The sequence below is a fragment of the Cryptomeria japonica genome, chromosome 2 (assembly GCF_030272615.1).
Source record: "Cryptomeria japonica chromosome 2, Sugi_1.0, whole genome shotgun sequence".
NCBI lineage: Eukaryota > Viridiplantae > Streptophyta > Pinopsida > Cupressales > Cupressaceae > Cryptomeria > Cryptomeria japonica.
Genome location: NC_081406.1, coordinates 10,130,168 through 10,145,737, shown reverse-complemented (window position 1 = coordinate 10,145,737; position 15,570 = coordinate 10,130,168). Strand labels below are relative to the sequence as shown.

General features: G+C 37.0%; 2 protein-coding genes across 28 annotated transcripts in view; both read right to left on the bottom strand.

The window, feature by feature from the left end:
- Positions 1-15,570, bottom strand: part of LOC131053546 (uncharacterized) — a 214,637-nt gene that overhangs the window by 20,266 nt on the left and 178,801 nt on the right. For 13 of the 27 annotated variants that reach the window (XR_009359374.1, XR_009359375.1, XR_009107720.2 and 10 more), the window contains one exon: positions 4,753-4,836. The exons of 7 other annotated variants lie outside the window; for them this stretch is intronic. Coding sequence is in view for 13 of the 20 variants with exons in the window: in XM_059213893.1 (XP_059069876.1) it covers positions 4,753-4,836 (84 nt within the window). In the remaining 7 variants the exon portion in view is untranslated. Of the gene's footprint in view, positions 1-4,585; positions 4,837-15,570 lie in introns of those variants that run through there. 7 more of the 27 variants (XM_059213938.1, XM_057988166.2, XM_057988165.2 and 4 more) reach the window with 2 other exon arrangements.
- LOC131053544 (uncharacterized) lies at positions 11,680-14,754 on the bottom strand. The gene is made up of 6 exons (XM_057988156.2): positions 14,051-14,754; positions 13,723-13,955; positions 13,476-13,628; positions 12,975-13,375; positions 12,416-12,821; positions 11,680-12,292 (listed from the first exon to the last, which is right to left on the bottom strand). The coding sequence occupies exons 1-6, from the start codon at positions 14,644-14,646 to the stop codon at positions 11,787-11,789; spliced, it is 2,295 nt and encodes a 764-aa protein (XP_057844139.2). The 5' UTR covers positions 14,647-14,754; the 3' UTR covers positions 11,680-11,786.

Here is a 15,570-nt window from a genome sequence, read left to right as displayed (position 1 = left end):
CTTCATCAGATGAATCTTTGATATACCTTGATCGATCTGAAGTAGTTGATTATTTATATTCAATGCTCAATAATTTGTCACAGTCTTGATTCTTTTCCATGTAAGACTGATTGACTTAATCTTATGGTGATATACTTTTTTCTTGATATGGTGAACATGTTGCACCTTATCCCTTTGAAGAAAGGTGATCTTCATTTGTCTTATCCCTTATAACTCTAAGGAAAATTGTCTATACATAAGACTTCACGATTTTCTGAATACTTTATTCTTCTACCAACAACTGACTGTGTACATCAACATCTAACTTCCTACTTACTAGATATAGTGCTCAAGGACTGCCACTCCTTGACCACGTAATGTCCCCAATTTTAGCCTGGAATTGTTTGAGGAGAAATAAGGGGGAAAATTATTTAATTTATTATTATTTAAGTTGTCTCATTATATTTATTTAAAATCACATATGAGATGACTTTATATTTTATTAAATTAATAAAGTGACTGAAGTATAAAATTAAAATAATTAAAAAGTCACTTAATAAATAATAAAGTGTACCTACCCTCTTCTAGAAGGAATCTCATGATGGGTTATGAAAAGGATAAATGGGAGAGGGTGATTGATGATCAGGCAGATTTGAGATTTAGATTTGGAAATCGATGAACTGATGCATTGCATTAGTTGAATCTTGAGGATGCAAACCTTCAGCAGATTGATAGAAGGGCTAGACGAAACCCTAGTTTCTTCTTTTTGGGAGTGGGAGACACTTAGTTTTCCACATTGTGCGTAACGAGTTTATGGTGATTGGGAAGGACAAATCAGTCCTTTCATTTGAGCATATTGAGTTTGAAATCAGATTTTCATGAAGTACGATTTTTAGTGAGACTTCAGCTCTTGGGCCAATAAGCATCTATGATTGTATCTACACATTGAGGAAGGCTAGGCGATTCTCTTGGGAGCACATTATAGGTCAGTTTGAAGAGAGTTGCAGACATTTTCAGATCTGAGACAAATTACTTCAGAGCTCCTTCAACCACGATTTTCCTCATATCATCCCAAAAAGGCTTCGAACTTCACCTTTGAGTTAGGCAATCTGGAGTACAACAAGGGGCGATCCTCTTAGCAATAAATTGGAGGAGTTTTGAGGAGAGAATGGCCACCAAATCAATGCATATCAGAATTTCGGAGCTGACTGTCCATTTTCGAGGAGAGAATGGCCACCAAATCAATGCATATCAGAATTTCGGAGCTGTCTGTCCATTTTCGATTTGGGCTTCTAGTGCATGCAATGGACTCCAAAGACACTCAATAAGTAGGGCGATCTTGTCTAGTGTATTGAGCGATCATTTTTGTGAAGTTTCTTGGTGATTTGGGGTATCAATCCTCCATGGTTTCAGACTGAGATTGCAGTAGCAGGGGCAGCACCAAAGGAGGGTCGGTTTGTCACATTCAAGGGCCTAGACATGTGGTTATTGATCCATCTTCAAGGCGATTTGTAATCAGGTTCCTAAATCTTCTTTTGATATCCTAGTTCTTAGTTATAAGGTGAATCGATGGCTGTCCAATGTACCCAGAACTGCTGTTAATAATTAGAGTGATAACTGAGGTCATGGTTATTATTGTCCTATTGTAATAAGACCCCTCTATGTGAATAAGAAAGATAGAAATTTGCTTGGAATCTACATTTCATGGTATGTACTTTTCTGAGGACACATGCCAACTGTTTGACATAATGTCTGCTTGGCTATCATACTTTCAATTGCAGCACTCAAAACATCTTTCAACTCAATCTTATCAGACATATCATAGACCAGCAAGCTGGAAGGTTGCATATGAAGTGTTTGACAATATTCCTTGGGTTGGAATACATCATTTCTACTCCTATTTGACCAAGGGATATTACAGACCACAAAAGTACTTTATTGCTTTTATACTATTAAGGATGGGGACATCACAGTACGCCAGCTTCCTGTTATGGCAAGTTGAATACTTAGCATTGATACAGTCATCGCATCAAGAATCATGAAAATATGGCTCAGAATTGAAGCTCAACCCTTTCTACACTCAAATCCTTTGCCCAACAGCTTGCAATTCCTCATGGTTAGCATAAGGTGTTGAATCAATTCCCTTGTTGGGGCGTCTAGACAACAGGAAGGCTTCACGCCACACTAGCAAAAGCAATAAATCACAATTCCTGTTCAATATGGAGTCGGTGGCCATTAATCTTCAAATCACGGTTTATTCAATATTTGACTTTCAAAATCTTCGGCCCATAATGTATGCCCACACTTAAGCAACAAATTCCTTGCTCAAACACATCCTACACTTCAAATCAACTATTTGATGCAATTCCCACCGTTTGTCTTTCCCTACAGGTGATATTCAACTCTTTGAAGTGATAGTATATGACAAAGAAGACCACGCATGCCATAAAGCCCCTATTTGCATCTACTTTGTTCTTTTGTCCCAACACTTGTTTGATTTGTCCATATATTTTTTCTAATTTGCCCAGTTACTATTTCTTTAATTTATGAAAGTCTCCATACGGCTCCAAAATAAAGCCATCAATAAAATAATAGTTTGTGGTTGGGAACTGGACTAAGTTGCGGAGATACCCCTGCTGCAACAAAAAATCTAAAAATTAAAATAATAGTTTGTCGAAGCACCAAATATTTCTTTTAATCTTTTTTCCAAATATAACACCCCTTTATTTTGAAAATCAAACATTTTCCATAAAAAAATGCTTTTATTCCAAAAATTGCCAAATACCTCTAAAATTTGTCTTTGAAGATAACTTTCAAATTTCGCAAATGAAGCCCAAGTGTGAATCCTGAAGTGAACCCACCCACGGATAAAGTTGGGTTTTCGTCTATTCCACCTAGACCCAAGGGTTTTTTTCTTAGGGCACACTAAACCTACAAATACAAGCTCTCCGAGAAATCTGAAAACATAACAAGTCAAGACATCATGATGCATATAACTTGCCAACAACTCCTTATAAAGACTCAACTGAGACTTCTAGAAGAATACTCAGCTGAGACTTCTAGAAGAATCTAAATCAACCTCCTCAAATTTTCTAGAAGAAAACTTTATTTAATAAAGTGACTTTATAATAATTTTTTGTTTTGAGTCACTTTAATTAAATTAATTAAATAATGTTATCCTTATAATTTAATTAATTGGGGCAAATTTAAAACAATTAATTTATTCCCTCATAATTTCTCATCATAGCCCAATGTGAATAAAAATATACTAGATGTCCCTGTTGGAGAATCACTTAAAAAAGGGGGACATTACATCGTGGCTGGATTTGGATAGTAGATCCAAGCAGTTCTCTTATGGTTTTTCCCCGAAAGGGTTTCTACGTATATCTTTTTTTTCGTAATTGTGTGGATCTTGTGTGTTTGCTACTGTTGTGGTTGTTAAATTTTAAGTAACTAAAATTCTGTCGTATACTGATTCACCCCTGCCCCCCGCCCCCTCTCTTCTCAATATAAGTGTGTGCTCATCATGGATGTGTTCTAACCATCTTATTTGTTGTTGTCCATGTTCTTATCGTGGATTCTAAATATATTAACAGAACACTACTAGCAGAAATAATAGTCTTTTACAGCAGTACATCCATAGCTAGTAGAAAAATATAGAACTTGTAGACATTCTAAGAATTACACTCAATCTTTTAATGATTAATCCATTAAATTGTTGATTGCATTTTTCAATACAATTTATTAATATTCAAAGTTGTTGATTGATGTTCAATTGATTGGATCAAGTTGTCATAATTATAAGAAAACATGATCCACGTATTTAATTGAATGCAATCTTATCTTGTCCAAAACTCCCATCATATTCAAAGGTTGCATATATTTACTTTTAAATTGATTATTTGTGATTCTAGGGGGCGTTTGTTTCCTTGCAATGGATTGGCAGACCAAACTCCTCTATTTATAGTGTGGAGACATGGACTTAGGCTAGATTTTGCATAATGTTACATAGGTGCTCGTGATTCGTTAGGTATTGGTTACAAATGCACGTTTACTGGTTCTACTTCAATTTTACCAATTTATGATTAGGGTTCTGTTGTTATCCATACCTCCTGAAATGGAAATTATTCCTTTTGTCATTTGTTCATTAAGATTTCAAAACGACTTTTGGAACTTGAATCTGCTTTTCACCGATTATCTTCTGCGCTTCTGTCAATGATTTTTTTAAAAAGGTGGCTTACATAGTGTGTCTTATTTAATTAATAATAACTGGTTATAAAGATTTCAATAGTTCCAGCCCAAGATGGCTGGAACCATATCAATAATTGATTCCCATAGAACATTTGGATATTCCCCCACTATAGGGGAGGTAAAAGAATTGCTCAAATATTGTAATTTATATCAACCATACAGTAGATACCCAATATCTTCATCAAGTTAAATGTATAGATTCAATTGTGTTTGCAATTATAATTCATACCCCTAATGTCAAAAGTAAAACATGAAATTTGCAATCAATTTAAATATTGCTTACTAAATGGTATTAGGCCATAACGCCTAGATATAACAACACTGGACTAGATAACTGATATGAAAGTCATTTAAATATACCAATGATGGACCAGTATTTCATTCAAAATGATAATTTATGTGCAGTGCAAGAAAAATATAAAAAACATTTCTGCTCACTATTTCATTATGGACAAGGATTTGGGTACATCTTATGGACTCTATTAATATCATACAGAATTTCAGACGTGAGATTCAACTCACATGCATCTAAAACCTCTCTCAGTTGCCAAGGTTTTGTTGCTCCGAAAATAACACTGCCCACTAAAGGATGTCGAAGAACAAATGCTGAAACAATGAGATTCTTATCAATTTTGAATGTAATTTGTGATGACATACATTATATTTCTTTTTAAGCATATAAATTTAAAAATGACTAACAAAAATCTTATAACATACATTATGACTACATGCACATAGTAGAGATTCAAATACATAAAACAAGTTATGAAGTAGACATAAATGCATTTTATAACATGGATTTCTTTTTTGACTTCTTAAACGCAGCTAGAACATGGTATTTACCTTCTTACAAAATGCTAGACTGATTATATACATTTTCATGTGATGCTAGACCAATCATTCTAGAGTAAAAATTGAATATTTTAGACAACAAACACTCCTTGGTAACCCTGATAATATTGAAATTCATTGTATAAGCTATTTTTTCTTGAGGTTAACTACGAACATCAATGGTCCTAGACCAGTTCTAGAAGAAACATGTCCCAATCCTAGATGTATTAGTCAATGTAAATATGTTCTCCAAGTTATGGATCACCTTAATATAGTGTGATGATTTGAACGTGAGTTACTCTCTTTGCAAATGTGATTATCCATAAGATTTTTTTTGTATCATGTTCAATATAAAGGTAAATCATGCTTTTCCATCTAGTCAAAGGTTAAGTTTCAAAGCTTTATGATATCAGTATTCGTCATCTTTCTTCATTTTTCTTCCCTACCTTTGCAGAGACAACAAAAATTTTCAAATGCAATTGGTAAAACAGATAAAGGAGTTCAAGAAATAATGATTGTCGCTCATAGATCTTGATTTCAATAACCTTCATCCTTTTCCAGCAGATTCCCTTGAAGAGAAGGTTCTTGAATTTAGTAAGTTTTCATCAATATTGCACATATCTGTAATTTCAGCAGTCTTCATTGTTCTCCATCACCTTTCAGTTAATACGCTGAAGTATTTAGTAAATTATGTTGTATTTACTAATGATCAAAAAGATCATTAAATAGAATTACAAAGATTGATGTTGCTATTTAGAAACAACCAATAACTGAAGCAAGATTTTGGAAAACCCTGTCGGAAGATCGCGTTGCTGCTCCGAACACGTCCAAAAAATCCGGAGTGCCAAAAAAAGATAAAATGAAATGCTTGCCTTGCAGACGGAGGGCCCGAAATCATATCCCGATTTTTGGTGAAAATCGCGTGGGGAAAAAAAAAAGAAAAATGCGCTGCTTAAGAAGGTGTGTAGAGAAGAACAGGTACGGAAAGTTGACTGCCCAAGGATTTGCTTCAAAATTGACTAGACCCTATAGTTGGAAAGGTTCCCAAGTCCTTAGAGACAATGTTAAGATTTAGGAGTATAAAAAGAGTCTAAATAAAATTGAAGGGATGATCGAAATGGAGGAAAGCCCTTGTAAAGAAATTGATCTTTTTGTGAACAATGATAGTAAATTATCCTTGTTGATGTGTTTTTAGCACCTCGAACACATGATAAAATACCAAGGTATTCTATCCTCTCTTGAACAAAGAAAACTCATATGCTATACAATGTGATCAAATGAGATGACTCCAAGGTTTACAATGCAAACAATGCGACGTAATGCTTAGGATAGACTCAATGTTTATGATGTGATTTGCTGGAATCACAAGGGGACTTACATTTTGCTTGAACTTTGTTGGATTCTAATTGACTTGGACAATAAAGATAAAAGAGACAAGGATTTAGAAAGGCTATACTAATCCTACGAATGTAGGAAATGATTGTTGAATCAATGACACCAAACCAAGCTTTGCTTTGCCATGTGGGAACAACTACACAAAGATGGTGCAATCTCCTAGGGACAAGCAAATGATTTTCATATCACCAATGCACACCAACACCATGAACAATGAGCATATAGAAATTGAAGTTAAGCTTTTGAATAAGTTCAGTTTAACCACAAACTGCAATTTGCAATCAACAAACTCTAAGTGGTATGAACATAGGTTCAACATTCATCAACAACAAAATCTTCCATTAATCTAACAAACATTTACACTATGAGAAGTATAGAGACCATGCAACAAGTTGAAATAGCATACAAAGTCCACCATATTTTCAATGAAAATAGTATGTTTATTATAACAAGCCTTGGCAACAATCTCCTTCCCTCTTATTCTACTGTTACTAACTGTCTTCTATTCTTTAACTACTAACTATTAACTTTTTCAAATGAGAGACTGGGCCTTATATAGAGGATTTTTTACAATTCAATGGCTCAGATCAATTTGAGATCAATGGCTGAGATCCAACAATAAAACCCTAATTCAAGTTTGTTACAACAAATTTCATTAAACCAATAAGAAAATTACATCGAATTGGACACATGTCCTTTGAATTCTAAGTTCTAACCAATGAGAAAATAGGCTAGGTATGTAAAACAATATTTGATTAAGTGTCATGTGTCACTTGTGTGATTGTCCCCCTTGAGATGAGTCAAGTTCAACGAATTGGACAAGTTGACTTGGACGAATTTGATTGGTTGGTGATGAATAGAATGCCACCTCAACTACATCATCACAAAGTTTTCGAGATTGAGACATATCTCTTGATGCTCAACATTATCCAAGCTTGATGTGATGTGATGGAGCATATTCCCATATTGTATCATCTTGATCAAGAATCTAACTTTGCTCAACTCTTCTAAAACTATCTCTCCTAGATCGCAATCATTCTTCCATTTCCATACTTGGGAATATTATCCTTATGATGCATTCCTTCTGGTGATGCTTGTGTTGTTCTTGAACATTCTGACTTTATCCTGACAATCCTTGGTTTGGAAATGTGAAACACACCCTTGAGGTAGAACGTGACTTCGTAGTGTTTGATCCTAACTTCACGATGCTTAAGCCTCGATCCCCCTTTACATGGTGTCTCAAAGCATGATGATGTTTGATGTAGACTATGTGGCGCCCATGGTTGACCTTTGTTCATATTTAACCTGAATACCTTGCATTAATCCCCTCTTAGACTTGAATTCCGGGCCCTGACGTATGATATCTCCTTGTTGTATCGCTCCTCAACCTCTTTGTACTAACAACCACCATTCTTAGATTTCCGAAGGAAATTCAAGATTGTCAAATTCATCTCCATTTTGTTGCTATGCCTTTAATTTCTTGATGTTGCAAGTGTGATCTCTCCCTCACGCTTTGAGGTCTCTTTCATGATGTTGATTTGCCTCCCTTTGTATTCTTAAACTCGTTGGTGAAGCCTTCCTCTCCATGATGATGAATTTGTTGATATTAGCAATGTATATCCTTCTTGGTCTTTCTGATTGAGGTCGTAGTGATCTTAATCATGCCTCCTTGTGTATTGACTTGAACAGACATTCCTTGATGAGCTTCATCTTTTAGTCCTCCCTATTAAGTTTGTCATCCTTGGGGAGTATGTAATGTCCCTGCTAATTTCTGATATGAAAATCCTAATACTAGTCACTTAGACATTTCATCAAACACTTGGCTGTCATAGTTTTATCTGCTGATCTTGGTTTCAGTTTGACTTCAAGGACATTCTAAGGAAATTTCTTCATGTAAGATGAGTCACAACAAAGATAGAATATCGAAGGATTAATTGAGAACAACAACCACAATGTATTAGGGGCAAATAGGACTTATTATCAGACACATCTACTTGCTGTCATTTAATCAAATAATTGGCATACATCCTCAGAATACTGTCCAAATAAGATGCAGTCCTAAAACTAATTCACTCCTCATTAAAGACCATTACAATAGGCTGTCAAGAACCAATGTATGGACTGAATTACAAAGACTAAGTCTCATATTTCTGAGGACTAAGGACTGATAAACAGACACACATTTACAACTGAAAACAAGAAATGGGATGCTAGGAACCTGGTATAACTTCGTCCAGTTGTAGCGATGAAGATGCAAGCAAAATCCTCAATTATGATGGCTCCAAATGTGCAAGACGGAAACCAACTATGTGCCATCCCTGCTGCTGCCAAAGAATGTCTGAGAACCAAGTGCAATCTGCAGTCTAATATCTTGATACTCCTCCAAACTGATCGAACCCTCCACAAAAAGAAAGTGCCTTACTAATCAAGGGATTACCAAGCTATCACATGCACTAATTGCTCAAATCGAAGGTCATAGAGCCCACGACCTGCCTCAGATCAGATTCTCGATAGAATTCAAATGGACACCAAAATGCCTTGCAAACTGTCCCAATGATATCGCCTCTCCCTCCTATGAATTTTAGAATCCTTACAAGTCAAAATCGATGCACATAGAAGATGGCATAAACAAAATCGTGGGGACCAAGTTCTGCAACTGTGATAATGATAGCACCATATATCTTCGATTTGCCTCCACAAATAACAATAGGTATCACCTAGATGCCTTAGTGAAATTGCTATCTAGTAATGCTCAAGGAATGCATTCTCCAACACAAGGCGGACTCACAAAATCTGCAAGTCTGAAGCAACTACCATGATCTGATATGAAAGTCTCCTTATGCTCAATGTGAAAAGATGAATGCTCTCCACTCTCTTCGCAACCCTTCAAAGGGTCTTTCACCTCCTCAGTTATGCTGATCAAAGGGAAGTATCGTTCCCAAGGATCTTTCTGCGGACAACCTGTGGCTCTACAACTCCAACAAGAGATAACATGAACAACTGATGATTCAACATGTGTTTCCCCTCTTCTATTTATTCATTTCATAACTCATCATAATCACTTTCTAGAAGATAAGGGTAGGTACACTTTATATTATTTAATTATTCATGTTATTTTAATGTACCTTTATTTTATTAATTAAATAAAATACACACTTCTCATGATACATGTTATCTCCTTATAACATCAAAATATCAAGTAATAATGAAAAGTGAAGCCACCAATCACCGCCACGTCAACCCCCTAAGCAACTCCTTGGCCTACAAGGGTCAAGTATAGGCCAACCTCGTAAATGTCCACGTGCTAAGGAGAAGGGGACATTATAGAGGGTACCTGAAAAAAAAAAAAATTTTTTTGCATCAAACAACTTGTTTTGAATGAAAACACCATAAGCCCTTAACATTTCAGACCCCTAAGACCCCCTTCCAACTTGCAAACAATATTGACAAATCAAGAGAAAATGCATTCTGCCAAGGAAAAATGATCTGCTCCTTATATTTGTAGGTTTCCTCCTTAATTTCTTTGATTTGATGTTTGAATGATAATGAATTACCCCCCTTTGTACAGCCATCTAAGGGCAAGGTCACATCCTTTGGGGAATTAAGCCGACCTAGTTTCAATTAAAACGTATTAATTAACCTCAAAAACCTTATCTCCAGCCGACTTGGTATGAAATTGTTTACCTTTTACCTTTGAGCGGGTTTGAACATGAGGTTTGTATAGCAGGTTTAGAAGAAGTACTTGTATAAAATCCTCCTCCTAGCCGACCTGGTTCCTTTGATCTTGAGCGCATTTAAGGAGCGCAGTTACATTGATGCTTTAATCTCTGCCCAAGCTGACCTTTTTCCCAATTGAATTTGCTTAACTATGAATACCTTGAGCGCAGCCCCTAGCTTGTATAGCAGAATTGGAGGGCTAGCATGCATAAGTTTGCAAGGTCGGCTGAAGCCTATTTGCTCTGTCCTTAGTCAAGTCGGCTGACTTGATTTTACCTATGAAAGTGCATATAAAAGATCAAGTGCCCCCACTTATTTTAATCAAATCCTCACTCATGAATCAAATTATCTTTGTCGCTGCGAATTAGGATATTTGTAATCTGATTTTGATATTGTTAAGATCTGATTTTGTTGTTTTCGGTCTGATCCTCTCATCCAAGTGTGGTTCTTATGCCTAGGTCTGATTTTATGTTTCTTAAGACTCGGCGCATTTCACACATCTTTGCATGACGAAGATGCCGAGCGCATTGGATTAGTGTAACTGCACAAGACACATGTTGCTGAGTGCATTGGAGGAGTTAACATACAGATTGGATTTGACTAGGTTCTTTGCTTTAAGTGGTGAGCGCATATGCTAGGTAGGTGTTGACATGTCTAAAATCGTTGAACTTGCGACTTCATCTGGCCAACGCAGAAAAGAATGTACTCGCTGAGTATCCTATCCTCTCTTGAGATAAGGAAATCCCTAATGCTGGTTTTGTTGATCAAAGGGGACGACCTCAAGGTTTCGATTGTCAGGTCTTGATGGTGGGATTGCTCAGTGGTTTGATGTGTTTTGTTGGAAACACAAAGGGGACTTACGGTGATATGGATAATTGCTGGATGAGTTCCCTAAAACTTTGACAGTCTCGTTATCGATTGGTTTCAATTGCATGATACTATTTTAGTAGGACTGCGGATTCTTCTTGGTAAGAAAAAAGGGGAAAAAGAGGGGGGTAGGAAAAGAAAGGTACAGAAAGTCTAAATTATTTAACTAAGATAGCATATTCAGAAAACAGACAAACACCTCCAAATAACTAGATTAAACATTACCAGCCATTTAAGCACAATACTTGTATGAATCTAGTGCGATCTTCAAGGGAAAAATGAATTTTCATGCTATTAAACACAACATCATAACTTTAACATTCATTCAATGAGTATTCAATAACCGAACTAAGCATGTGAAAGGGTTCAGATCAAAGTTCCCAGACTCGGACTCAGCTCGGACTCGGCAAGGCCGACTCGACTCGTGACTCGGCTATGACTCGGCGACAACTCGGCTATGACTCGGCAAAATAAAAAACCCTTGAAATTTAGAGATTTTTAACGATTTAAAACTTGTTTCATGCACCCATTATTGAATAAAGCTTAAAGACACTATAACATCATCAAATAGAAGCTAATTTGATCACATACATAAACATACATCCATCACATGCATAGAAATGTAAATTGTAGCTGAAGGAAATAGAAAACATAGATATATAGAGTTATAAATGTTGTCAAATGTATATAAAATCCATGACATCAAATGTTCCCAAACATATATATAACTGTAAACAAAAACAAGTCTATGGCTCAGGCTCTAGCTCATCCTCAGCCTCAGAGTAGCCTGTCTGCCTCCTACAAATGCGTCTAAGGTAGGTCCTGGATGACTGAGAAGCCATAGTCTCTACCCGTGAGGTGCCTGTGCCGGATCGTGCTCTATCCTCCTCCTCTGCCATAGCCACAGCCTCAGCCTCTCTGTCTGCCTGGTCAACCCACTCATGGTCCTCCTCAGTGAAGACGGGATCGGTAGACTCAGTGATCCACTCAGACTCTGGATCGATCTCCACTAAAGTGATCGGAGAGGAGTCAGTGTCCAAAATCTGTCTGGTCCTAAGACGGAGGTTGTAATGAACAAAAACAAGATCATTCAACCTCTCCACAGACAATCTATTACGCCTCTTCGAGTGGATGTGCTCGAACATGGACCAATTGCGCTCACATCCAGAAGCGCTGCATGGCTGGCTCAAAATACGGATGGCAATTTTTTGAAGGTTTGGGGTTGAGGGCCCAAACATTTGCCACCATCTATCTGAAATAACGAAAAAGAAAAAAAAATCAAACTCATTTCCAACTTTAAGGCTAGATTATAAAATCAAAAATTAAAATGCATAAGCCATAAACTTAAGAATCTTAAGTTTACATATATTTCTACCTGGCTGCAGTTGTGTTCGAGCCTCTATGCACATGCTGCTTGAGAAGATTGCCCCTTCTCGATTATTATATTTATCCAGCTGGAGCGTTGTACTTGAGGCTGTGCCATCAGTACACAACTTTTGAACCACTGTATACAGGCCACTAAGAACCTCCTCATCTGCCTTGAAGTCATCACGGAATCGAAATGCCGGATTGAGGTAATAGGCTGCTGCATGGATGGGCCTGTGAAGCTGGTTCTGCCATCTCCTATCAATAATCTCCCAAATGGGGCCATACTTATCCTCATCTCCTGCATATATGGACCTAATGGCCTCCTTGGCCCTATCCATACCCTCATATATATAGCCCATAGAGGGCTTCTCCCCATCAACAACTCGTAGGAGAACTACGAGGGGCTCAGTGACCTACACATAATGTTAAACAAAAACAATTACGTCACAAATTAAATTAAAAAAAAAGAAAAATTGCAAAGTTAAATTGTTAATAAATTAAAATTAAATTACTAAATAGTAGATACTAGATAGTAGATACTAAATGTTAAATTGTAATAAATTTACCTGCACGGTTTCTCCACAGGGGGTCCAAAAACCTGGCTCATCAAAAATGCAATTTACCACATCTATCCCTACAGTGGTCGTAGCATAGGATGAGGAAGTCCACTCCTCACCAACAAACATACGCCTCAAAGCCGCCTTTGATTTTATCAAGGATTTCAGTGTGAGGAAGTTTGAGGCAAACCTCGTGATACCAGGACGAGCCAACTCCTTTTGCCCCGTGTATTGCCTCATAATGCTAAGGACCAATGCATGATTGTAGATAAACTTGCTGATATTTTTGGCCCTTTCAACTATTGATTTCACCCATTCAAGCTTACCAATATCCTCCAACATGAGGTCAAGGCAATGGGCCGCACAAGGAGACCAAAAAATTTTTGGGTGCCTCTCCATCAAAAGTTTACCTGCAGCAATTTTAAGTTAATTAGAAATTTTGATGTGTTAAGAAAATTTTAAATAATCATAGATGCCTCTCCATCAAGACTTGAAAAGTTCAAAATTTACCTGCAGCAACATAACTTGCTGCATTATCTGTCACCACCTGCACCACATTTTCTTCCCCCACCTCTTGTATGACTTCCTCAATAGCCTCACATAAGTATGTGGCATTTTTCACATGCGAGGAAGCATCAATAGATTTCAAGAACATGGTGGATCCTAAAAATAGAGTTTCAAACTTTCAACAAATCAAAATTTAATTTATTCAATGCATTTAGGGAAGTACAAATTAGAATGAATCATGATCAATCACCTCCGCAGGAAACAAGAAAATTTAGGAGTGTTCTATTCCTCCTATCCGTCCAACCATCTGTCATGATGGTGCAACCCTTTTGGCTCCAAGACTGTCGGTGGTCCTCTAGCTCAACTTTCATATCCTCAACCATTTGTAACAAGAGGGGGCCACTTAACTCAGCATCGGTAGGGGCTTTAAACCCCGCACCACAAATGGTTATGGAATCTACCATGCCTTGCCAATAAGGAGACCTGTCACAAATAGATTATGATTAGACAAAGTAGAGTTCAACTTCAAACTATAAATTTACTTTTAAACTTAAAGCAATCAAATCAAAAAGAATTACCTGGCTACAATAAATGGAATGTTGCAAAAGTACCAAAACTTGCAAATTTGTTTTCTTGCAGCATCATGAACCTCCTTGTTCCAACCCATGCCCTCAAGCGAGGGTTGTGCCCCAGGAGTACTACGCGGCACAAAATAACTATCCAACCTGGATTTCCGAACTCTAGGGCCAAAGATAATAGTGCCACCAGGAGGAGTAGAAGTAGAAGCACTAGCACTAGCAGAAGCACTAGGGTGAAAGGGAGGCATGGAAGAACCCTCTCCAACACAGCCTACGGATGTGGATGGGGATGCGGATGCGGATGCAGATGCGGATGTGGGTGCATGGGAGCCAATAGCACTTAACTCTTCCAATTGCCTCTTCTTAGTTAACTTTTCTTGTTCATGTGTTTCTAATTGGACATAACAGAAACGTTTTGCCTCAGGAGTTTGTTTTTTGCATACCTCAATATCATGGCCAGGTATGCCGGCAATATGGTATTTAAATCTATTGATGCCACCAAAATTAATTTCTTTACAAAAAAAACATTTTGTTTGATTTTTTTGTCTGCCAATAAAGTCTTCAGTATATTTCCAAGCCTCATCCTTTTTAGGCATTGTGAAAGTGAATGTTTTTTAAACGTGAAGGCTGCTGCAATAAGAAAATTTAATAAAGTTATAAACTAATAGAAAAAATCAGCAAACCCTACTTTAAAAAAAAATAAAATTGTAAATACATGTTTACAATTTTTTTCTAAAAAAATGTAGGGTTTGCACTTTGCCATTATTCTACTTCTCTCATTGTAATTAAGCTAAAAAAATAAAAATATTCAAGATTTGGAAAGTTAACTGTTAAACTAAAAAAAAATTAACAAACAAATGAAAAAAATCCATTAACATACTTAAAAAAACAAGCAAAATCTACCTTACCTCTTTCAAATGAGTTGAGAAGTCTTGCTTTGGACTCCTTGATGCTCTCAATGCAAGCCTATGGCCTCCCCAATGTGATTTGTGGTCTCCTTGATGCTCTTCTTCCTTGCTGGTTGCAAACCTATGGCCTCTTGTTTTCCTTCCTCTCTCTCACTTTTCCTCTCTTCTTCTCACAACTAACAATTAGAAGACCTTTTAGGGTTATACCAAAGAGAAAGGGAAAAAAAAACAAATTAAAAAGCTCTTATTTTTTTTGTTTTTTCAAATCCGAACTGTCCCTATCGCGCGGCCGAGTCCTGGAAAACTCGCCGAGTTCGAGCGGCGAGTCAGGAAAACTCGCCGAGGTTGGCTCGACTCGCCAACTCGGCGAACTCACCTGACTCGCGGCGAGTCTGGGGACTCTGGTTCAGATTAACCATGCAGAAGGAAAGACAATCAATCATTCCCTAATGGTATGAACAGAGAGGATTCTATCAGATGTTTATCTAGAAAATGCTATAGAAATGAAAGAAACATAGCTGAAAAATTCAAATTAATGAAGGAGACCATGCACTCACAAGGAAACTTGAAACAGTCTTAACTTGGCATTAAATCCTGTAAATTTCGCCTGAG

Coding starts and splice junctions, on each gene's coding strand:
- LOC131053544 (XM_057988156.2), bottom strand. CDS start 14,646: ATGCCTAAAAAGGATGAGGCTTGGAAATATACTGAAGACTTTATTGGC. Junction 13,956..14,050: donor ATTCCATTTATTGTAGCCAG/GTAATTCTTTTT, acceptor TATTTGTGACAG/GTCTCCTTATTGGCAAGGCA. Junction 12,293..12,415: donor TCGAACACAACTGCAGCCAG/GTAGAAATATAT, acceptor TCGTTATTTCAG/ATAGATGGTGGCAAATGTTT.